Source organism: Stigmatopora argus, chromosome 16 (assembly GCF_051989625.1).
Source record: "Stigmatopora argus isolate UIUO_Sarg chromosome 16, RoL_Sarg_1.0, whole genome shotgun sequence".
Classification (NCBI taxonomy): domain Eukaryota; kingdom Metazoa; phylum Chordata; class Actinopteri; order Syngnathiformes; family Syngnathidae; genus Stigmatopora; species Stigmatopora argus.
The window spans coordinates 3,878,943-3,903,051 of record NC_135402.1 but is presented as its reverse complement, the minus strand read 5'-3'; the positions used below and the strand labels follow the sequence as shown (position 1 = coordinate 3,903,051).

The following is a 24,109-nucleotide window of genomic DNA, read 5'->3' as shown; positions in this document are numbered from 1 at the left end:
AACAGCAGAAAATCACAACCAGAGCTCAATTGATCATATTTTATTATTTTCTATAGTTTTATTTATGTTAAACAAGGTGCTGGAATTCTACAGTTCCGTCCATTGATTTCAACACATTATCTGGTTTTGACCCCAGAGCATTATATAAGAGACTAGCTCCATCTAATGTTGAAACTGAGAAGTCCAACAGAATGTAGGTTAAATTCAAGCTTCTTGTGCGGTCCATATTTCATAATATCATCTTTTGTTGTCGTTTTAAGTGGTAATATGGCAAAGTTACTCTGTGGCGTATTATAAAATTAAATTTTAAAGCAGAATCTATTAACTATTTAATCTATCACTGTCCTTAGATGAGTGGCCGATTAGCAAATTGCACAAAAATCACATTTAGTATGTCATTACAATAATTAAATTTCCACAATTAACACATTTCTTTAAAGTTAACAATTTCTATGCAACACATTCAAAGTCAATTGTAAATGTTTCCGTATAAAAAAACGCTGTTGCGAAACCATGACAAAACCGAAATGTGCCATTTTCTAAAAATATTCCCCCAAATTTAGCTGCACTGCAGCTGATCACCAGGTGGTGGTGTCACTTGCTGTGGGTGCGGGTGGGGGGGCTTCTGTCAAAAGAGGGAGGTGTGGGTTGATTATGAAGGATCTGGAGGAGGAGCCTTTGTCCCCTCACAGGCAGGCGAGGGTCTCGTTTTGACACATTCAAGGTGGAAGGGCCAAAACAAGATGCGCCCCCCCACTTTTAGCTCTTTTTCCCACATCCTTTTTAACCCCCCACCCCTAATTTTCGAGGCACGTCATCGGCGTCTCCCCGCACTGTTTTGACTGCTCTTTGTCAGTGCGAGAGGGGGGGAGAGCAGCCAGGGGGGAGGGAGGGGAGACAGGCTGGCTGACGGCGGGTGTGCGTCGCAGGCAGGCAGGGAGGCAGGCAGGAAACGCTGGCTTATGATGATCACAATAGAGCAAAGTGGCAGCCATGAAAGCCCAACGGGAACGGCTGAGAATTCCTGGTCTGACGCTAGAGTGAGTATGCTACCTCGTTAGCAATAGCATCCGCGGCAGGAAGTCTCTTATCTGGCGTGCGTGCGTGCGCTCGCTCGGTGCACGTGCGTGCGATGCCCGTGCCGCAATGTAAACGTTTTCCGCCGTCAGCGACTAATTCCGTCTTTTTGTGGGCAGCCCAGGCGTTTTGTCCCGCTTCTGTTGTTTTGCTTTTCCCTAATCCGCCATGGGGAAAGAACAAGAGGAGGATCGGGCCATATTTGTGGGATGCAGATCTTTGCGTACTTGTATGACATGTAGACACGCGTGTGCTGGTTTTGGCAGACACGCCGTCAAGGTTATTTCCTGTGCCGCATTAATAGGATTACGGCACACATGCACGCTCAACTAGTTCAACTCAAGCTGCGACACACAGTAGCGCATTGTTTTCTCGTGATACGCCATTGATACCACTGCACAGGTACTCGTACCACAGGTGGTCTTTCCTTGGCCTCCCATGACCCAAATCGGACCGTATTCGGTGATGGTTTTATTTCGGGGGCCATCCATCGGTGGTTGTTGTCAAAGCCAAGTGCAACCTGAAATGAGGTTTCTTACAAAATGACGATTACCTTTTTCTTCAGAAATTACAGAAACCAATGATGGTTCAGGCTTACGCTTATTAACTCTTAAAAAATTGTTCACGTGACCTTGAATGTATCGCAGTGGTGGGTGGCACGCTTGTAATTGTAATATCATAATGGCCGCTCTAGCAACCAATTTTCTCAAGCACATTTTGCATATATACTTCCCCCCCCCCCAAAAAGTGTCATTTTGCGGTAAAAGGCTGTTTTTGATCATTTACAAAAAGCTGATCTCATATCAAATTTTCATGTGGGTTTTCATGTAGGCCGCAACCCTAACCTTTGACCTACATAACCCAAAATGGGCCATTTGATTATACATCTTTCAGTAACATTAACATAGCGAGATATGACCGAAAATGGGGTGTATTTTAAATTTAAAAAAAAAGGAATTTAATTTACCAATATAGATACAATTTAAAAATCATTTAGTCTTGTTTAATTGAATTTAAAATATGTCATGTAAAAATAAATTCAGATTTACTCTAATCTTCCTGTTTTAAAAATTAAAAAATAATTATTCAGTTGGTTTTTTTTACATAAAAAAGGATAAAAGCGGTTAAAATGTTTTCATAGTCTAATATCATTACTGTCATAAGCCAAAGACTCCCTCCACTTAAAAGTTTTCACTCAAGTGTTAGTTTGGAGTTAAAAATACATGCTCTATAGGGTTTGTGTCTAGAGACCAATTTAGTTCAACTCAGCTATGACGTCAAACTGTTAATTTTGCACCATCCATCACTAAGAAACATTATCTTAATATTCTTATTTACATTATTGTTTTCAAGATTTTCGCTTTTTATCGCATTTGGTCACCCTAATCATAAAATACTCCGACCGAGATTTGAATTGACGGGGGATTTTTTTCTGCAAGCATAATCTGATGCTAATGACCTCCTAAATCCACTGCGGTAAAATCTGCTCCCGTCAGTGTGACCTCGACACTGCAGCGACACCGTGTGACATCTATTTTTTTTTTTGTTCCTACGTCAAACAAATGTTTGCCCCCTCAGAAGCGAGACAAACGCCTGGGCCCAGAGCCAGTGTGATAATGCTAAAAGATCTCTATTTGACTTCACCTTGCTCCGTTTAACTTGCAGCCTGACGCCGCGAAGCTTGAGCCCCACTCCCACTAGTCCGTGCAGCCCTTGCAGCCCGCTGCATGCCTTCCACTTCTGGAGGTAAGCGAGTGACGCCACGACGCATGGGATCCAAAATAGCCACGCTGTGCTAGACTTACACATTTTCTATTCGGGGTAGCAACGATGTCACCTGGCACGCTAGATTCTTGCTTCCGTATATCCACTTGGAAAATACTATACAGATCGATCCAGGCAATATAGATTTACGACCATTTTAATGAAAGCGTAATTTCAACAAAGCACAAAAAAAATCACAAATTAGATTCAGTTAGGGAGCACAAAAAGGTTGCATACAGATTGTTTACATACTTTATTTGTGATTAATTGAGCTACTCTGGTTGTGATTTGGGACTCTTTTGCTGTCACTCATTTTTTATCCCCTTGCAGTTTGTTTCAGTCATGTACGTTTATATATCAAATATACTGTATGTGCATATTTTTTTGCAAATACTGTATTTTCTCGCATCTACACCGTATTTGTCTCTTAAAAAAATGAAGACTGAATCGAGGGTACGGCTTATATGCGCATAAATTAGCTTAGCAATGTGATGAAAAAGGCCATTACGCAAGACAATGGTTCCGATATGGTCATTTCTTTCAAAATAGAGAAAAGATAAACAGATAAAGCTAAACAAAATTTATCTTGATGTCTATTAATGAAATTCAAATGTGTATCTTGCATAAAACGTGAAAAAAGTCACTTACTTGTGCCCGCTATCGCTCGCTCGGGGCGCCGCCATCTTCCCTTTTACCCGTGGGAAGCGTTACGTCTAAAATGGAACACGGAAGGAGAGCGCGGATACAATTAGATCCGAGGCCGGGAGGGGGACGCACGCGCCAGTAACTCTGTCAAGCCGACAGACAAACGCTCGACACTTATTGGCCGGCGATAAGACGCGGACGCCAACGAGCCCGTCGCCCTCTGCGCCGCGGCGGGGTCAAACGGAAGCTGAGCGCGCGCTTCTTTACTTTTCATTGCAGCGCCAGCGCCTTTTTATTTATGCGCAGCTGGGACTTTGCTCTAAATCACGGGTGTCAAACTCGGCTTTTCTTCGGGCCACCTCGCCGTCGATCGGCGGGCCGTCGTTTACGCCATTCATCGACAAGTAATGGATTACCAATTGAATCGTATTTGATTGTCGACGAATGGTTTACAGGCTCGAATGACCTCGTAATTGTCCAAATCTTTATGAAGGAACAAACTTGGCCTTTTCAATGCAAACATTCTCGTATCTTTTTATAATTTTACTTGACATTTTCATTAGTAAAAGGTCAAGGGGCACTAAATATTCTTATTTTTTTAATTTGTCATTAAAAAAAAAAAGGTTAACTGTAAATTATATTCTTCTTTAATTTTCTATTTATGAATGCACATTTGTACAAATGTTATTGTATTAATCGTATTTTTCTGACCATAAGTCACACTAGGGTATAAATTGCATTGGGGATTTTTAAAATTTTATTTTATTAAAATAATTTACTTTAAAGTGATAATAGTAAAATGGAGGACAACAGGCTAAATAGTAAAATGTTACTTTACCAGTTTTCAGTTTTTGAACTATAGCCTAAAAAAAATAACATAATAGTCTGTTGCTGATCAAAGAGAAAAAAAAATCAAATAATTCCCACTTTAGTATTAGTCACAGCCAAACGATGAAAAAAATCAAATTTATAATCCGGTAAATACGGTAGATTAAATGAACAAACTAAAAATGAAAAAAAGCAACACATAAAAACAATACATAGCACAGTATTGTCTAAGCATGAACTCAATTGACATCATTTGACTTTTGCCGACAAATTGACGCCATCAGGCTCGCTGGCCGTGGGTTCGATGCCCGTGAGGCCCCGCCCAACGGCATCCACCTGCTGTCAAATTCATCGTCAACTTGACACAATGCTCGCCGGAGTGCGACTGTGTTATCCTTCCTACACTATGACCTTTTTGTTTAAATTCGGCGAATCCACCACGGTCAAAATTGGCGAGCAATCGCCGTCTAATCGTCCCACCCCTTCGCGCCCATCCCCTGCCCTTTCGAGCGCAACCGTCGGAATTCCCGCACGACTCCGAGCCGTCAGATTTGTTGGCGGCGAGCCGACCGAGGGATGATGCGGCGGCCCCTCCCCCTCGGCGCCACCCCTCCTCCTAGCGCGTAATCGCTGCTAGGTAGCCGTTACGTGCAAACAAAGAGTCAGCTGCTCTCGCACGTCGCCGCAACCCGACCTGGATCGTCCTCCCGGGATTACGCGCTCTTATCCGCGGGAGGACGCCGCGTCCTCATGCCGCGGCCCGACGCGGAAGGCCCATGCCGTGGCTTCCAGTCCGGCGCTCCCGACGCGGGCGGCGTGTGGGATTGCCAGTGGACGCCGCTGGCCAACTTTTACTCGCCGCATTTGTTGGGAAGAGCTCGTCTGCGACGCTCCCAGAGGTAGTACCAAACGCGGGCGCGTGCGGGTCGCTTTCACAATAGGCGTGCCGCGACGTGCTTTCTCGACTGATTTACAGACGGTTTGTTGGAGTCGGGAAAAACTATTTGGGGAATCGGAATGACCGGAGCATCCACTTTTGTCCCTTTTGTGACTTTTTAGCTGTTTTGAAAGCTTTTCTCCCTCAACTTTTAGTTCATTCTTTAAAGGCCCAATGACTATTTTTAGTACTTTCATCATTTTTGACCCCTAGAAATCTGGCGTCCACACAATGTGCCCAATAGGGGTGGGAAATTTACGATACAATTTGCGATAAAAGGCTCCCGATAATGATCGTCTCATCATACAAAGGGCATCAATGTGCAATATTCTACCATTCAATGATTTTTTTTTTAAAGAGTTCATTTTTTGCAGCGTTGCGTTCAATCGGTCATAAAATTCTTCCTCAGAGACCAGCAAAATATTTTCGCGCAACATATCTGGAAATAAATACAGCATTTATTCTGCATTACTAAACTAGGAGATAACATTTCTGATGCTTTATTCTCACTTCCTGTAGCCTTTCGCTCACTTCCTACTAATGCTGGGGTATTTGCAGTTCACCAGATTGCCCCTCCCCGTTTAAATACATTCGACTTGCAACCATGCCGTCAGCTTTGAAAGAGTTAAAAAGTCATTTCATGTTTGCAACTCCCAAGTCAGTTTGTCCAAGACAGCTGCAAAACGTGTGCGTGGCGGAATATAGCATGGACTGCAACTATTCCGCCACCATTTAATGCTAAGCTGTTTTTCCAAGTAGGTCATGATGAGGATTAAAAATGAAAAATGAAATCAAAAATGGAGCTCCTTTTTAAAAGAAAAAATGCCTGCAAACGCGTGGCCTGGCTTCGTCACGTTCATTTGAAGACGTTGGCGCTTTAGACATTTTGTTCCTTTTCAATTTTCTGGATTTCAGCACGCTTGAGCCATGAAAGGAGGCCAGATTTAAGACTCAGGTTTCTTCTAAAAATGTGTATATTCGCTTTATGGCTGTTTTATTACATAATGGTTAACCTCTCCTTACATTTCAAGTTAAACTGGGAAAGACTTTGGACCAAGTTCAATTTTACTTAAGAAAAAAAATAAGGCTATTAAAAGAGGAAACAATTACAATTTGAACTCAAGGTTGGTAGCATCAATGTTAGCCAACAAGGTAAATGACTGTCCTATAATGGGTTAAAAATTCAGAAAAATTGAATTCTCAAAGTTTCCGTGATATTAATTTGTCAATAGTATGACAATGCAATTAATCAGAAAAAAATATACATTAAATTTATTTAGATAGATGGTGACTTTCGAACTCAAATATTTTTAAAAACATGTTTTTAAAGTCTAATTTAATACACACAACAGGAATGATCCTTTTTTTTACTCCGAAAAGTCGAATTATTAATGACAAAACAGCCCTACTTGAAAATGTTTCTTTCCCTCCTTATGAATGACATTTACGTATGTCTGCGAAAAGTTGGTTCCGCCCCTCCACCCAAAAAAAAACAAACCTCCGAGCAAGGCACGGTAACTCGACACATGACAACCGGCTGTAAACACTCCCGAGTCCAGAAAGCGCGTCGCGGCACGCTCCCGTCTCAAGTTCAGTCCCAGGTGGCGAATACTTTTGGGTGCGTCAAAAAAAAAGAAACAAACGCCAGTAAAGTTGCTGTATATTTCACTCGGATACGAGTAGCGTTACTTCAGAATAAAATAACTCATGTCAAAGCAGTCGGCCAGAAATTTCCCATGACGTCATGTCAAAAAATATTCTGCCATAAAATACTCAAATCACAAGTAACTGCTTGAATTATCTTTAAAAAAAGTGTTTTTCTTCCTACACATGGTCATCTTTTAGATACTGTTATTATTTTCCTGTACAATAACGAATCACATGACCATATAAGGTCTAAAATACACTCAAATTGTAGAGAAACTGGGAAATGCTATGTATTTGTTTAGAGATGTTTTTGCTAACTTTGTAGGATTTTTTTTAGGCATTTTTACTTTACTTTTTTTTTTGGCTTTCACTGATGGTGTTAGACGTCCAATCATAGGCGAGCGCTGCCTAAAAAAATGCCATTTGGGCAAATTAGCCAAAAATTGTACTAAAAAATGTTGCGTTACTTAAAAAAACATGACTCAAAAATAGTGATCTAAAAATAGTACAAAATGGAATGAACATCTATTTTTTTAATGGCAGCCAATGAGGGTCCAGCCACTGAAAAATGAAATATCAAATTTTATTTTTTTGTGCTTATGCAGGAAAATAGTCATACTATTCAAAGAACTGTATTTTTTTTTAGGAGGAAAAAGCAAACTTTTAAAAGAACGCTTTGAGAATTTGTATTGTTTGATGTTAACATCTGCTGTTTTACTGAAATTCGGTGGGATTTTTTTAGTTTTATTTCTATTAATAGCGGCAGCAAGTGTTTGATTTTGTGGTATTTTCATTGATGGGAGTGGGCTCACCTGACAACCCAAGACGCACAAAGCCAAGTTTTTTTCATTCATCTGCGTCTATTTTTGCCTGGTTTGATATGTAAAATAAATTCAAAGGCTACTTTTGACAGATTGAGACCACTTTGTAGTAAGTATGGGCAAAAAGACATTTGTGGGTGGCCATTGTTTGCATGTTTTCTGCTTTTGTTTTAATATTTTTGAATTGAATCTTTAGTTTTTCACTTTAAATTGGAATATGTATATCAAAGATCATATTTAGTTTTTTCTTAATTTTGCAGGTAATTGGAAATTTAAAAAAAAAAAAGATAAAAAGTACTTCTGACTTCATATTTAAAATATTTTTGCATTAAAAATAAAAAACAATGGTTAAAATAAACTTTTTTAATTTTTAAATTTCCTAACAATTAAAAAAAATTAAATACTCAAATATTGCACTCCCATCTTTTTTAATAAAAATATCTACTTTAATAAAACTATAATAGTAAAATATCAACCATATTTTTTAACGTTAAAAAATACAAACTAACTTTACTTTTCCTTTTTTTTTTTTTAAATCGAAATAATAAACATTTTAAATAATTAAAAAACAAAATACTGTTCCATGTTAAATTTTCCAAATTAAAAAGACAACGCCATGAATACTTAACATTGAAATGACTGAAAAAAGTGACTGCGTTTAACCCCTTCCCCGCCGTTGACGGCCACGGGAAACTCGGCGAGGACCGATCGGGCAGCGGCATGGCATCCGCTGGCCTAATCCGCAAGCGGCGCGTAAAAATAGACGGCGTTAAACCTGATCCGCTTTGATGCCCGCACCTGTGTAGCAGATGCTTTTCACTCCGTCACCGTGAACGAGCGCGCCGCGAGCAAAGGACGCGTGTCACGGAAGCCAAACCGGGACTTTTCTTGACTCGGCATCGCTAATCGGGATAAGCGGGACCAAAGCGCATCGGCGACCAGTCGGATTGTTTGGGCGACGTTGTCACGATACATCGATCTGGAGCGCTGCAACGAACGAGAATAACGCCAAACCCAAAAATCATGGAAAAAAGGATTGACCAATATTGATCCATTTATAAGGAGTCTTTTCGTTGGCTCTTATATTGGGGAAAATATGGTCATCCAAAAGAAATATTTAGCAAACCTCTGCTTTTTCCTTGGAAAAAAAATTGAATATTTAGCATCACAGTTTGATTCCAATGCACATTTCCATTTGAACATTATACTATATGAATAAAATTGTTATTGTTGCTCACATAGCAGCACTGCATCATAGTTTGGGATTTATTCTTATTACTATTTTTTATTATTTTTTGCAGCTGCAGGACGAGTAACAGGAAAAGTCTGATCGGAAGCAGCCAGACCACCGGTTTACCTCGACCCCATTCGCCCCTCTCGTCTTTCACAGGTATCACCATTTGCTTTCACTCAATCAATAGATTGGAACTGAATCAAATATATGCACAGATGTGAAGACCGTTACCCCCTAACCAATGCACAATTATAACAAAGAACCTTAAAATGCCCCAAAACCAACACCTGGAAATGGCCAAAAAAAATCAAAAAGTGACCAACAAAGAGGTAGCAGCCCAAAAATTGTCCCCAAATTAAAAGAAATGTTCCCAACATTATAGCAAATGTCCTAAAATGACAAGTGTCCAAATTGAACTCCTACCACGCATGTTTTTGGCACGTATATGTACCTAATGTACACGTGCGTTCATAATGGGACACAGGCCCTGTCGTCATCATCAACAACAAAAGCCTAATTGTCATCACACCCAGAAACTGTGTATGAGGAAATTGGTAGTGCTTCTCCATAAGGTGCGTTTTCTCGGCAAAAGACCCAAATAAGTGATAATTTCAGACTCGTAATTTGGCATTCTGCCGTTATGGATACATCGCATCACCCCCCCCCGAGCGGATCACTTACCTCTCACTGTCTTTCACTTACCTTCAGTCAGCCAGTAGGAGGCAGATCACCGCCCAAACGTCTTTTCATATTACCTCACCCCGAAGTTATTACACAGAAGGGATTGTGTGTTGTGTTACCGCAAGTTAATGCATAATATGTAATATTCCTGTACGATACGTAACGCGTTCATCGTCGTGTTTGACAAATAAAAGCGAAAGCTATTCCGAGTTGGCCTGCCATTTTCCCATTTTTTTGCGTAAGCGACCCTAAAAAAAAAAGTTGAAAGACGCTTGGGGTCCACAAAGCAATTGTGCAGTCCGAGGAAACGCGCAGCCCCCTGAGAGGAAGCGCCGGTGGCCGAGGGAGGGTACATTCATTCACCAAAGGGCGTTTTATTTCCTGCTATTCGGGCAGCGACTCGTTGTTTAGTCTATGCCCAGATGGGAAAAAGATGCGCTCGGATCCCCAAACGCAAAACCTTCTTTGGGATGACATCACACGGTCGCTCAGGTAAAGCTTTCCATTCTTGAGCTCTTCTGTTATTGTTTTTTTAATGGAAACAGCCATTGTTGTTTACATGTGGTGGCATTTTCCAATCAGCTGTCTTGCATTTTTTTGTTTTGAACTCTTTGCCTGCCATTGGCGGCACAAAAGCAAATGAAATGGTGACGTGGGCATGTTCCCGCAGGAACGAGCCCACAGGACAGCCCGAGGAACTTCTCCCCGAGCGCCTCGGCTCATTTCTCCTTCGCCCGAAGGTACGGCACCCCCGCGTGGCATCGGTGGCCGGTCAGATCGGCCTGACTCATTTTCCCCCCGTTCAGGAGTGACGGCCGCCGCTGGTCGCTGGCGTCCCTTCCCTCCTCCGGATATGGAAGCAACACGCCCAGCTCCAGCGTCTCTGTGAGCACCTTGCCAATGGTTGGCTTTCGGCGCCGTGGCTCGGACGGACGGACGGACGGACCGAGGCGCCGGCGTTTTCTTTTCTTTTCACCTCGAATGTATATTTGTTTCACTTCCAGTCGTCCTGTTCATCACAGGAAAAGCTGCACCAGCTGCCCTTCCAGCCCACGCCGGACGAGCTGCATTTCCTCTCCAAGCACTTCTGCACGGAGAGCATCTCCGCCGCCGACGAGTGTCGCCGGGCCACGGCCATGCGGCCGCGCTCGCGTAGCCTCAGGTCAGTTGTCCGTGTCAAGGTCAAATAAGTATTAGACTTTATGCAAGTACATATCATGACATTTTACTTTATTTGATGACGGGTTTTATTCCTTCTGAAGAAGATAAGTCACTTTTTTGAAATGTTGGTCAATATCATTATCAAATATTTGGCGATACATCTTCATAATGAGTAAGTGATTGAAAATGTTGTGCATATTTAGTAGTATTTTTGAATGAAATATACAAAAAATAAGTCTATTTTATTTCTGGGATTTAATTATAATCATCTTGTGTGATAGAATGATTTATTATGAATATATGTGATTATTTTAGTAGTTTATTTGAATTCTTTTCTAATTTTTATCCTTAACTTTGTTAATTAACCAATTTAAATAAAAGTAGTATACATATACATTTTTTTTAAATTCAGTAATCCTTGAATATCACAGTTAATGTAGACTAGACACAATCAAAAAATTGCAAATTAAGGTCACCCCTATTACAACTACATTTTTGGTTGTTCTTTATTTTTTTCACATTTTCATGACCTTTTTTTTTTTAAATAGAATTAATAGCAACAAAAACGTGAAGTTGCTATAATCGAGGGAAGACTGTATTTCCCCAATTTAATTCTACTCAAACAAATAATGTCTAATGACTTGTAATTATTGTGACTAATAAAGCAACTCTATCCTCACAACATGTGAAATGCAATGCATGGAATAGAGGGTGATGTTTGTTCCCCTCAGCCCTGGGAGGTCTCCGTCCTGTTACGACCACGAGATTATCATGATGAATCACGTTTACAAGGAGCGCTTCCCCAAGGTGAGCCCCGACGTCCGTCTCGGGCGCCGCTTTTGGTCCGGTCCGTTCTGACTTTGGCTTTTCTCGTCCTCAGGCCACCGCTCAGATGGAGGAGAAGATCGAGGAGATCGTCCGCGGCAACTCCCCGGAGAGCGTCCTGCCGTTAGCCGACGGCGTGCTGGGCTTCGCCCGCCACCAGATCATCGAGCTGGCCCGCGATTGCTTGGAGAAGAGTCGGCTGGGCCTGGTCACGTCCAGCTACTTCTGCGAGCTCACCGACAAGTTGGAGAGGCTCGTGCAGGAGGTGCGCCACAAATTTTATCCACAAATACAATCATTATTTTTATATGATGAGCACTGAATTACCCAAATACTCTTGGCAAATGCTTAATTTTTGAAATGTTCTATTTGAAAAAAAGAACAAAATCAATACACTACCTTTTTGACTTTTGAATATTTTTAGGAAAGATATTTATGTAGTAGTAAATATTATATTATAATGAAAAAGGTTGTTTTTTTTCATCACTATTATAATTATTTTGATTAGCAAAAATAAGCAAACATGCACTAAATATGACCTCCAACCTATTTTAAAAATTTGATTTAAAAGAATTTGTTAAAAAAAACTCTAATTCATAGAGTGTAAATATTGCCAGATTTCTGTAATGTTATGAAAAAGATGATTTACATTTGAAAAGATCGGTCATTGAATTGCCAAAATAGTCAGTATTTTGCATTAGTAATTGCTAATAGCTGTTGTGTCTGTTTGGACGCAGTCCACCGAGCGTTCCGAGAGTGAGGAGGTCAACTTTATCCGTGAGCTTGCTAAGAAGATTCTCATAGTCATCGCCCGCCCCGCCCGCCTGCTGGAATGCCTGGTACGTCTCCGGGAAAGCGGCCCTTTGCGCGCCTGCCTGCCTGCGCTCAAGGCGGCTATTTTGCGTGTGGCGCAGGAGTTTGACCCCGAGGAGTTCTACCATCTCCTGGAGGCCGCCGAGGGACACGCCAAGGAGGGCCAGGGCATCAAGACGGACATCCCCCGTTACATCATCAGCCAATTGGGACTCACCAGAGATCCATTGGAAGGTGGGGAAAAAAGTTGACGGGCCCCTGATTGAGATGAATCAATCACTTAGCTTCTATTCATAAATAATCCACACCACACTTCTACTTGTAAATTGACCACATCTAATTGAACTTAGAAAACAATGCTTGAAAATCTTATAAAATAACAAAATTGTAGAGTACCTCCAAACATTATTATTTTTTGCTTGTCCCAAAATTGGATTTAACTGTTCAAACATTTTTTTAAGAAACGGGTCTAATTAGGAGATAATGACAACAGATATGGAAAAATGAAAGTTTCATATTGTTTTGGCAATATCTACAGTCGTATTTAATATCGCCTTGAGTACGTAATTCAATGTTCAAATCAAGTAAGAAGAATTTTAACCAAGAAGTATTGCTAATCAAGGTTTAATGTTGAATTACATAGCAGAAAACCAGAGAGCTGCGTTCTGTTTAAGAGTTTTGACACCAAAATGTCCTCCGACTCATTTCCACTGGAAAACTGACTCTTGGGAATCATTCTCACATTGGTTTCAAAAACAAAGTAAACTGGTGAACGGCGTTCACGCAACATTGACAAATGCAGGTTGACGTTTGCAGAAATTGCACTTGAGGATTCCCTGGCGGAATGAACGTTGCGCCATGCCTCCGTTGAGTCGTAAAAGCAAATCGCCGGTGGACAGATTGCCTCTCCCATGTCCATCTGCGTCCCCCGATGTCAACATTCGTTGGGAATCATTAGGAAGAAATGCCCCTCTGCACACGCGTGTCCACGGACAGATGTTAAACGGCATTGCACATGCGTGTTGCGCATTCCCCGGCGTAATGCGCGCGTGCTTTATTACGATGCAAGGTGGCTACTAATGACTTTTAGATGAGTCTCATTTCCACCTCATTTAGTTTCACTCCAGATCAACGCTGTCAGCAATCTTGCCCGTTTCCATTTTGTCTTGAGCTCCAATTTGTATAAAACTTCACTTTAACCCTTTTGGCGACAGTGTTTAGTAATAAACTTCAAGAATTTTTCTAACTTTATGCTTTGTTTTTGCTATTTCTGTATGTGTGCGCGCAGAGATGGCCCAGTTAAGCAGCACCGACAGCGGAATTGCACAAACTCCAGAAACTGACGACTCCGTAAGCTTTAGCTTTGTATTGATTTTGTCATTTAAAAAAAACGAACTTTTTGTTCATGTGATTTCTTTCTTCATTTTTCTAAGTCCCAGAGCCTGAGCGGCGCCTTGAAATCCCGACGCAAGCCGTGCGAGTTGGACTTTGAGCTGACCAAACTCATTAGCAACGGCGCCTACGGGTGAGACCTAAAGTCCTCGCACAGTAGCCCCGGTATATATATATATTTTATTTTTTTTATTTTTGTGATGGTGCAGGGCCGTGTACTTGGTGCGGCACAAGGAGAGCAAGCAGCGCTTTGCTATGAAGAAGATCAACAAGCAGAACCTAATGCTGAGGAACCAGATCCAGCAAGCCTTTGTGGAGAGGGACATCCTCACCTTTGCAGAAAACCCCTTTGTGGTCTCCATGTATTGTTCCTTCGAGACCAGGCGCCACCTTTGCATGGTGATGGAATATGTGGAAGGTGGGCAGCACTCATTTCAATTCAAAATTGGGAAAAAAATGTTGTTGCACCTAAGTATAAGTAGTAAAGTTTAAAAAAAATGGAATGCAGAAAACGCAAAACCACGATAACAATAATGTTTTTTTTGTTTATTTGTTTTTCCCTAGGAGGAGATTGTGCCACCCTATTGAAAAACATGGGCCCTCTTCCCGTGGACATGGCCCGGATGTACTTTGCTGAGACGGTGCTGGCGCTGGAGTACCTACACAACTACGGCATTGTGCACCGGGACCTCAAACCGGACAAGTGAGATGACCTTCCGTAAAACTCGCTCTCTGTATTTTTCCTGCTCATGCCTGGTATCGTTCACGACCCATTTTGTAGTTTGCTGGTGACCTCCATGGGACACATCAAGCTCACGGACTTCGGTTTGTCTAAAGTGGGCTTGATGAACATGACCACCAACTTGTACGAAGGCCACATCGAGAAAGACGCCCGCGAGTTCTCCGACAAGCAGGTGAGCCATCATCATGGCTCCGGTGCTGCATGGGGGGGATCTTAAAATGAGCCCACCCCTCATAAAAAGACATGAAATGTTTGGTGACGCTAACTTTGGTTGTGTCTTCACGCAGGTGTGCGGAACGCCGGAGTACATCGCCCCCGAAGTCATCCTCAGGCAAGGCTACGGCAAGCCGGTGGACTGGTGGGCCATGGGAATCATCCTCTATGAGTTCCTGGTGGGCTGCGTGCCCTTCTTCGGGGACACGCCCGAAGAACTCTTTGGGCAGGTCATCAGTGGTGAGTGGAATGCAAACACCTTCACAAAAATACGACTATCAAATGAAGCAACAACTATTTTGATAGTCAACAATTGAGGAAAGATTGCACAACTATGTGACAAATGTCTGAATTCTGGCGTATTCAGTATTTAAAAAAAATCCATATATGCTACGCCCAGATGAGATCAATTGGCCGGACGGAGAAGAAGCCCCCCCAACTGACGCCCAGGAACTCATCGCCGTTCTGCTCAGACAGAATCCTCTAGAGCGGATGGGCGCAGGTACTGCGCTTTCTGACCTACGAGTCGTAGGGAAGCACTAGAAAAGCTTTGCCTTTCCAGGCGGCGCCGCCGAGGTGAAGCAGCATTCCTTCTTTCACCACCTGGACTGGAACGGCCTCCTCCGACAGAAGGCCGAGTTCATCCCCCAGTTGGAGTCGGAAGACGACACCAGCTACTTTGACAGTAAGTCCATTGGCCAAGTGTTTAAAATCAGATGAAAAGGAACCAATGGCCGGTTTCATTTCCTGATCTTTTAATTAAAAATAGACCCATTGTTCATCCGGCCGATACTATACCGATCGTATAATCATATACACTCATGTAACAGCTCGCTCAGAGCGCTACCACCACCTGGAGACGGAAGAGGACGAGACCAACGACGAGGACTTCAACGTAGAGCTGCGTCAGTTCTCCTCCTGTTCTCACCGCTTCTCCAAGGTGACGCTTGCCACCATTTTGGATCTGGCTAAAACCATATATGCTAGATAGGAGGGAACGTTCCCACCCAACATTTGGTCAACTCACTCGCTGCCAGCCGATGATTGAATGGTGGCAGAACTGTCACAAAAGTCAAATGTTAGACCACCACGTGTCTCGGTTGGTCATTTGATAGCTTCCAAACAGCAGCCAGAATCTAAAACAAGATTATTTTCATTTCAAATTGTTGCCAAGATGCCGATCAGATTTAAATGAGCCTTCTTGTTTTTTGCCGGCGACAGGTATACAGCAGTCTGGATCTTTCTCGCGGACACCCTGAGGAAAAAGAAGACATGGCGGAGGACAAGAAAAGCCAAAGCCCGTCCACGCTCGACTCACCGGCGGCGTCCTCGCTCCCCAAGTTCGCCATCTCGGCCTCGGAGAGCGAAGAAGTCGACGAGTCGTTGGGTACGGCAGACCCCAACAGGACCTCCTTCTCCGTGGGGGAGCTGCCCAGGGACGAGAATGACGCCACCACACCCGGGAGCACCCGCAGCGGGGCCACGCTCTCTGGTACGCTTATCAAGTTAAAATAATTCCAATTTACTGATTGAGGTGGCCCAGTGGTTAGCGATTCAACCTCATGGTTCTAGGGTCGAGGGTTAGATCTCAGGTGGGATCACTGTGTGGAGTTTGCATGTTCTCCCTGGGCTTGCGTGGGTTTTCACCGGGTACTCCGGTTTCTCCCCCCACATCCCAAAAACCTGCTTGATAAGATGGTTGAACACTGTAAATTGCACCTAGCTATGAGTTATTGGTCGTTTGTTGTATAAATGATGCATTCTTTGAAAGGGCAATTGCAGTCTGAATATCATGAATTTGGGATTTTTTTGTATCCCATCAGGAAGTTTCTCTGAGCATTTGGACCAGCTGACTTCTCGCGGCGAGGACGTTCAGAGCCCGAATGTCGAGCGAGGGGCGGCGGCGCTGGCGGCCAATCCAAGACCCAGAAGCAGCTGCGGCGGTGGAGACGATAAGCCACGAGCGCCCATTAAACCCATCAAGTCCGTTTCCACTGGATCCCTCTCCCTCATGATCCCCTCAGGTCAGGAGAACGCAAAAAGCACCCACATACAAGGGAATAGAATATTATATAATGGTAGCTTTGCATGTCGTCATGCAAATCCACCCCATTGTGACTTGATTAATCAATATATTATTATTTAATTATTATCCCAATAATAGTGGTGGGTTTTTCATTTCAGACATGTTGGCCCTGTCCCCACTGGCAAGCCCGTTGTCCCCTTACTCGCTGTCGTCGGACCCCTCCTCCTCCCGGGACTCCTCCCCCGGCCGAGACTCGGCGCGGCAGCCGGTGGTCGTCCACGGCAGCGGCAAGAAGTTCGGCTTCACCTTGCGGGCCATCCGCGTCTACGCCTGCGACGGCGACGTCTACACCGTCTACCACATGGTCTGGGTAAGGGCGGCACCTCCTCGATGACGGCGGCGTCGGGGCCACGCCGTGGCTGACGCCTCTGCCGCTTTTCAGAACGTGGAGGACGGCGGCCCCGCGCAGAAGGCCGGACTCAAAGCCGGCGACCTCATCACGCACGTCAACGGCGAGGCGGTCCACGGGCTGGTCCACACTGAGGTGGTGGAGCTGTTGGTCAAGGTGAGCGCACAGAAAAGTGGATTACCGTATTTTCACGACTATAAGGCGCACTGCATTATAAGGCGCACCCTCAATGAATGACACATTGTTTTTCCATATATAAAGCACACTGGATTATAAGGCGCCCTGTCTATTTTGGAGAAAATGTAAGACTTAAGTGCGCCTTATAGTCGTGAAAATACGGTACATGGTAATGTAAAGTGTCCATATTGTATCATTTAAAAAAAAATCATTTCAAGTCATATCTGAGGAATGACGCCAGGTGTTTGCTTTGATTTTTTTTTTGTTCTTGAATGGCCAAAAAATGTGTTTTATCTTCTGACCCTCAAACTCTCACTCGCCCTCAGAGCGGCAGTAAGGTCTCCATCACCACCACCCCCTTTGAGAACACATCCATTAAAAGAGGCCCAGCCAGAAAGAACAGCTATAAGAGCAAAATGGTGCGCTGCGCCAAAAAGGCCAAAAAGGAGAAGACTCCAGAGAGGTGCTGATCAAAAGCAAGAATTTCAAATTATCCACTTTTGACCTCTAAATGACTTTTTTCCCCCCTCCCTCCCTTAGGCGCCGTTCCCTTTTCCGTCGATTCGCCATGCAGCCCTCTCCCCTGCTACACACCAGTCGAAGCTTCACATCACTAAGCCATTCACTGTCATCTGGGGAGAGTCTTCCCGGCTCGCCCACGCACAGCCTTTCGCCTCGCTCGCCCACCGCCCCCTTCCACCCGCCCCCTGACTTCACCCTCTCAGGTAGAATTTACCTGTCATAAGTACATGGGTACCTTTACTTACAAAATGCATTTGTTCCAGAAGTGGCTTCTTCAGTAGAAGCATATTTTACATTGAATTAGCATTATTCATTCCACCATCTCGACTACTACCCCCTAAACGTTCAAGAATGACAAAAGTATATCGATTTAGTATGAAATATGTATTTACAAACAATTGAGAAAAAAAAGAAGAGTTATTTTTAAGCCATTAAAATAATTAAGAAAAGACATTTTCCAATGGAATTGCGAGGGGAAGCTAAGTAAACGTACGACTTCAAATTATGTTATGCACACTCATGAAACCACTTTGTGACAAACCTCAGTCCTGGAAGATTGAAAAAAAGATGAGTTATTTTTAAGCCATTAAGATAATTAAGAAAAGACATTTTCCAATGGAATTGCGAGGGGAAGCTAAGTAAACACACAATTTAAAATTATGTTATGCACACTCATGAAACCACTCTGTGACAAACCTCAGTCCTGGAAGAAGATGAAAAAGTGCCCACAAAGACGAATGATCATGCTGAAACCATCTTTTTTAAATTAAAATTAAAAAATAATTTTCAGTCCGCTCACTCGCTTTTCTCTTTGTGCCCAGCAGGTGGCAACTCTTCGCAAAGCAGCTCGCCCAGCTCCAGCGCGCCCAATTCCCCCGCGGGCTCCACCCAGATCCGACCCAGCACCCTGCACGGCCTGGGCCCCAAGCTGCCGTGCCAGCGGCTCCGTCAAGGGCGGCGCAAGTCCGCCGGCAGCATCCCGCTGTCTCCCCTGGCCCGCACGCCATCCCCTCAGCGCTCCCCCTCGCCCCTCCTGGGCGGACACTCGGTGTCCGTCTCCAAGAGCGCGCAGGCCTTCCCCGCCAAGATCCACTCGCCCCCCACCATTATCCGTCACATGGTGCGTCCCAAGAGCGCCGAGCCGCCGCGCTCGCCGCTCCTCAAACGGGTGCAGTCCGAAGAGACGCTGTCGCCCTCCTACGTCGCCGACAAGAAGCACCCGTGCGCTCGGAAGCAGAGCCTGGAAGTGACGCGGGAGGAGGTGCGGGATCGGGAGGACGGGGACACCGGCGGCGGCGCTCCGGCGGGGGACGTCCCGCGCGTCCGCCCCGTCGAACAGGGCTGCCTGAAGAGGCCGGCGGGCCGCCGCGAACGCCAGGAATCGCCGGAGGAGCTGGACAAGACCGCCGCCGAGCGGGAAGCCGATCCTTCGGGTGGCGCCGACTTTCCATCCCGGACGCAAAGCAAATCGGAGAAGGCGGGCGTGGCTCTCAAAGACGTCCTGTACAAAAAACTGGGTCGCGTGCCGGACGCCGTCGGCGACGCGGCCGCCTGCGACGGAGAGCGCTCGCTCTGTCGACCGGACAGGCAGGAGCTCGTGGACTTCGCCCGGAAGCGGCTCTCCTTCGAAGAGCGAGAAGACTTTGTCTGCCGACTCTCCCCGGCCAAGCACGAAAATTTTCATTTTGGCGCCACCCGTTCCAAAAGCCTCCAACTGGATGTGGCGGCGGCTCACGAGCACCTGAAGGCCGGCGAGTGCCCCGCCGCCACAAAGATGTTCTCTGGTCGCGGGGAGAGCGCCGTGGAGAAGCTGCAGCTCATTTCCTCGGGCGAGTGTCCTCTGCGCAAGACGTCCTCGGACTACAAACTGGAGGTCCGCCACGTCTCCCCCCTCAAACCGCTGGAAGGCACCCTGGACATCGGCCTGCTGTCGGGGCCCCGGGTGTCCAAAACGGACAGCTGCTTGTCCAAATTGGCAGAGGGCAAGTTGGCCGGCCCCCCTTTTTGGCTCCAGACCGCTGCGGAGCGACAGCTGAAATCTCTGGACAAACCCAAAAGCCCCCTGGCGCGGCCCCCGAGTCCCGACACGGGCGCCTCCCCAAACGCGTTGGCCAAGGAGCACTCGTTCGTGGAGAAAACCAAGAGCAGACACGACGGCGAGGGCTCGAAGCAAGAGGGCCGAAGCTGCGTGAAGGTGAGCGCGTCCCGTCACGGCTCCCACTTCGCTTACGGGAAGACGCCCTCCATCCGGGAGGTCAGCAACGAAGACCAGGACGAAGAAGCGGAGCTGCCCCAAGTGGACGGCAACATTTCTGATGCCTTTCTGAAGTTGGGTCTGGGAAAAGTGGGTATCGCTCCAGCTCGCCGGGTTTCGCCTGAACCGGTGGAAACCGGCTCCTTCTCCGAGCCGCTCCGCCATCCAAAACCAGAACTGGCCGGTTTCCAAACGACTTCAGTGTTAAACTCTGTCGACCATCTGGAATCGGACCATCCCAAGACTAAAGAAACTTTAGAAAACGTGCAAGGACTTGCAGAACTCGGCACTCCTGAGAAGCTCGAAAGTGCAGGTCACGTTGAAAACACTTTAGCCCCTCCCCACGAAGCGCTCGCCGCCGCCCACGTAGCCACCAAACGCGGAGACCCCGCGGTCCCCTCGGCCGAGGCATCGACGCGGCCACCACCGGAACTCAAATCTCCAGTAGCACCCGTGCCGGTCCTTGAAGTCACAGACTCCAAATCCAAACCTCTCAAGACCGGCCCCAGGCCGTTCCTGGTCCCGTCCAAGCATAAAAACCCTTCGCCCAAAAAGCAGCCCGTTAAGGAGCACCCCGATCCCAAGCCAAAAAGCGGCCACCCGACCAAGACGAGCGCGGGCGACTCCTCCAACACCCCCGACAAAGCCGCGCCCCCCGACAAGGGGACCAAGAAGAAACCCGGCCGCCGAGAGTCGCCGAACGAGACTCGCCCCGCCGCTCGGACGAAGACCCCGGCCGACGGTCGACGGCGCCTGTGACTCGCGAAAAGTGACGTTTTGGCCCACGCCGTCTTGTCACGGAGGACAAACTGTAACGCGAGAGCTCGGCCAATCGGAAGAAGCCTCGCCGATGAGGTGCCATAAAAAGATTGCACCGCTAGCCGTGCACTTTGTCCTTTTCATGCAGTAGAAGCATCCGCGGGCGCTACATTCCATAGCGGAATGCTAGCTCGTCGGGGAAACGTAGCATTGCGCGCAAAAAAAAAACATAACTGTGGCATTGTTAAGCTCCTGGTAGGCCTCTGATTGGATATCGGAAGACATCACGCGACCTCCAATCATCAAGATCTCACATCCGAAGGGTCTCCACGCCCTTGTAGCAAAGTTTGATGGTCGCTTAAAAGAACTTTAATAGTGTATTTGTTCTCAGTGTTTATCAGCTCCAACACCCCTTAGGAGAATTCAAGCGGTGCCCCCATTGGATTCAAGAATGTCAGAGGTATGTTCCCGTTTCCAGTCGGCGTCAGATCCGTTCAAAGCGGGAGGGATGGCAGCGACCCAATGGATTGGACGCCTACTGGCGATAAACGAAATGAGGAGACGGGAGCACAATTTTTTACTGGATTGGCTTGCCGTAGACATCCGATCCATTCAAAGTGGGAGGGGTTACATTGTTCATTAGCAATCAACTCATCGGTGGGAGGGTGCGCCTTGGCCAGGGGAAGAATGACAGTGTTAAACGTCTACTAGCGGTCAACACATTTCAATTGGTCGTCAAAGGAGTCGTCCGATCGCCCGACGTTAGGAAAGTTAGCTTCACGCTACGTGCGCATTTTGAGGCCTTTTAAAACTGAAAATAAACTCCAGCTTTGAGATATTTGGCTTTTTATCATAGGAAGAAAAAAAATGCACCTTAAATATTCACCGCTTCGGCGTAGCGACGAAAAACAAAAAAAAATGAAATGACGACGCCAGTCCCAAAAAGGGCGTCCAGTCGAAAGCACATTTGTTTACTCGCCTTCACCACTGTATATTTTTGTATAGTACTCATTTGCCAAAATATTTGTGCCAGCGGTTGTCACGTTCACGCGGTGGTCCGGTGGTCCGCCCGTCCGTCCGTCCGTCTCCATCGACTGTGCCGTTGTCGTCCCCACTGTGCAAAACTATCGCGTTCGCGTCCCACTTGCTTTTTTTGTCTTTTTAGAAGATGTGCAATAAAAAAAGTTGTTTTTTTTTTTTGAGTTTTTGTAATTTGCTCGACAAGAGAAAAAAGCTCTATGGATGTCATAGATGTTGTATATTAAAAACAGATATTTATATACGTAAAATGTCGCCTCATAAGAAGAATAAATGTGAATCTGATGACATGCTGGCCTTGGCCTTGTTTTTTTAAATTTTATTTTTTCTCAACAGAAGCTTGACTGGTGACCACCAGATGACGATGTTAAATCGTTATCTTAGAAATATGATCCACATTTAATGGGACGTTCAACCTTACAAGTAAGACTCAACTATTTTCATACATGATTTTTTTTTTGTGGAATCACAAAAAAAAAACATTTGTTTTCATTCACTTTACCAAATGTGATCTGATTATGAATTTGCTTAGCCGTTATAATCAAAATTTGCCTCCACAAATGATATTTTCCATTTTAAACATTATAGCAGTTGGCTATTTTTGTTTTTTTTGCCAACATATAAAACATGAACATTTTACATCTCAATCAGTTATCTTAATAGACCTGTTCTTGCAATGCACTTTTTAGCCAGCAGACGGCGACAAGGTGCCGTTAACTTTCTACATTGATAGAATTATGAAGTGTATACTGTATATATTCTTAATCCAAAATTATGAACTAGCCATTTGACTCCCTCTACCGACTGTAAATTAGAAATACACGCAGAATATCAACACAATTTATTCCCTATAATTATAACTTCATAAACAGCGGCCTTGTGATTCCAAAAAGACTATTAATGTATGTAATTATATATCTTGGCATTTGATCACCCATAAGATACCATACGGCTACTCTGGATAGTTTTATAATAATTTCAAATTTGTGCAGCCAAATAATTAGACATATTATAATATATAATAATATATATGACCTGGCTATCGCTGTTGCAATACGAAAGGCCCCGAATGGTGATACTTTTTCTCCCTTAAGGCTTAGTGGTGCACGATGATAAAGTGAAATGTACTCTAACCTGTGAGCCAATACATTCCGAGCCCCTCCCCCCCACCCAAGATGGAAGCTCATCCAGCGGCTGTGAGTTTTGCAACACGAGATTAGCGAGCGCCAGCGCTGGCTCGACCCCAAGTCACACTGTGTTCTAGTACAGCAACGCACCGACGTTCCGAGGCGGGACATTTGCCTTAAAGCGCCGTCTCCGTTTTACCGCTCGCCCTCGTGACAACAACAACAACAACAACAACAAAAACAATAAGGCCATCCAAAATGTCGTCCCTGGAATCGGGTTCTACTTGGGTGGAAAATTGCGTCAACTTTTTGGCCATTCGCAGTCTAGCTTGGTTTTGCTTCTAAGAGCCACTATAAAAGGAAAAGCTTTAAACCGATTGGACGTCTACTTGTGACATACTGGCGGGACGAGGAGGATTGGACGTTGAGCCAAATGTAAATGCATCAAGGGGTTAAAAGTATACCATGCTTAATAGGTTATTTTGGGCAGAGCCCAGTCCATTTTGGCACGCGACGTCAACCAACGCCGGGCCAAAAAGCGGCAGGTTGCGTAAGAGTTGGCGAGAAACAGCGGCGAGCGGCCGCAAATCAGCTTTTGGTGAAAGATTAGCGTTAAGAGGCGGATTGAAAGTGTCCCATATCTTCCCCATCAAATAACGGCATCCTCACTAAACCAAAGTGTCACATCATCCTCTTTTTGCTTTTCTAAACTACGTCCATGTACTTTGTTTTTCTCTAATATATTTACTTTCTGATTTGCTATATTTTCCACGTGTTTTTTCATCCAAAGTAAAAAAAAAACATTCTAAAACTACTAAAATACCGCTAAAATCTCTGATTTTCCAATCCTTGCAACCACAGCCAGCCGGATTTGAGACATTTTCATCTGTCAAGCAGACATTTCCCCTCCATTTTTGTTATTGTCCAAATTGGCAAAAGGAAACAAGGCATACCTGCCATTTGACCCGAAACTAAGACGACTTCTGATGTTGTGGCGTTGCTTGCATTGCTGCTATT

The 24,109-nt window shown here is 45.0% G+C and overlaps 1 protein-coding gene across 10 annotated transcripts in view; it reads left to right on the top strand.

Annotated features, from left to right (window-relative positions):
• The window catches only part of LOC144090813 (microtubule-associated serine/threonine-protein kinase 3-like), a 34,853-nt gene extending 12,598 nt beyond the window's left edge, over positions 1–22,255 (top strand). The window contains exons 1-26 of one of the 10 annotated variants that reach the window (XM_077622643.1): positions 876–1,040; positions 2,743–2,823; positions 9,021–9,109; positions 10,305–10,374; positions 10,441–10,519; positions 10,639–10,796; positions 11,527–11,602; positions 11,676–11,885; positions 12,358–12,459; positions 12,535–12,667; positions 13,722–13,783; positions 13,867–13,958; positions 14,035–14,243; positions 14,390–14,528; positions 14,607–14,739; positions 14,855–15,020; positions 15,181–15,282; positions 15,343–15,465; positions 15,611–15,720; positions 16,002–16,272; positions 16,604–16,804; positions 16,965–17,176; positions 17,249–17,371; positions 17,719–17,855; positions 17,933–18,117; positions 18,739–22,255. In XM_077622643.1, the coding sequence (XP_077478769.1) occupies positions 994–1,040; positions 2,743–2,823; positions 9,021–9,109; positions 10,305–10,374; positions 10,441–10,519; positions 10,639–10,796; positions 11,527–11,602; positions 11,676–11,885; positions 12,358–12,459; positions 12,535–12,667; positions 13,722–13,783; positions 13,867–13,958; positions 14,035–14,243; positions 14,390–14,528; positions 14,607–14,739; positions 14,855–15,020; positions 15,181–15,282; positions 15,343–15,465; positions 15,611–15,720; positions 16,002–16,272; positions 16,604–16,804; positions 16,965–17,176; positions 17,249–17,371; positions 17,719–17,855; positions 17,933–18,117; positions 18,739–20,927 (5,499 nt within the window). In that variant the 5' untranslated portion in view covers positions 876–993 and the 3' untranslated portion in view covers positions 20,928–22,255. Of the gene's footprint in view, positions 1–875; positions 1,041–2,742; positions 2,824–4,960; positions 5,214–9,020; positions 9,110–10,304; positions 10,375–10,440; positions 10,520–10,638; positions 10,797–11,503; positions 11,603–11,675; positions 11,886–12,357; positions 12,460–12,534; positions 12,668–13,721; positions 13,784–13,866; positions 13,959–14,034; positions 14,244–14,389; positions 14,529–14,606; positions 14,740–14,854; positions 15,021–15,180; positions 15,283–15,342; positions 15,466–15,610; positions 15,721–16,001; positions 16,273–16,603; positions 16,805–16,964; positions 17,177–17,248; positions 17,372–17,718; positions 17,856–17,932; positions 18,118–18,735 lie in introns of those variants that run through there. The other 9 variants (XM_077622638.1, XM_077622635.1, XM_077622640.1 and 6 more) reach the window with 9 other exon arrangements.
• The last annotated feature ends 1,854 nt before the right edge of the window (positions 22,256–24,109 follow it).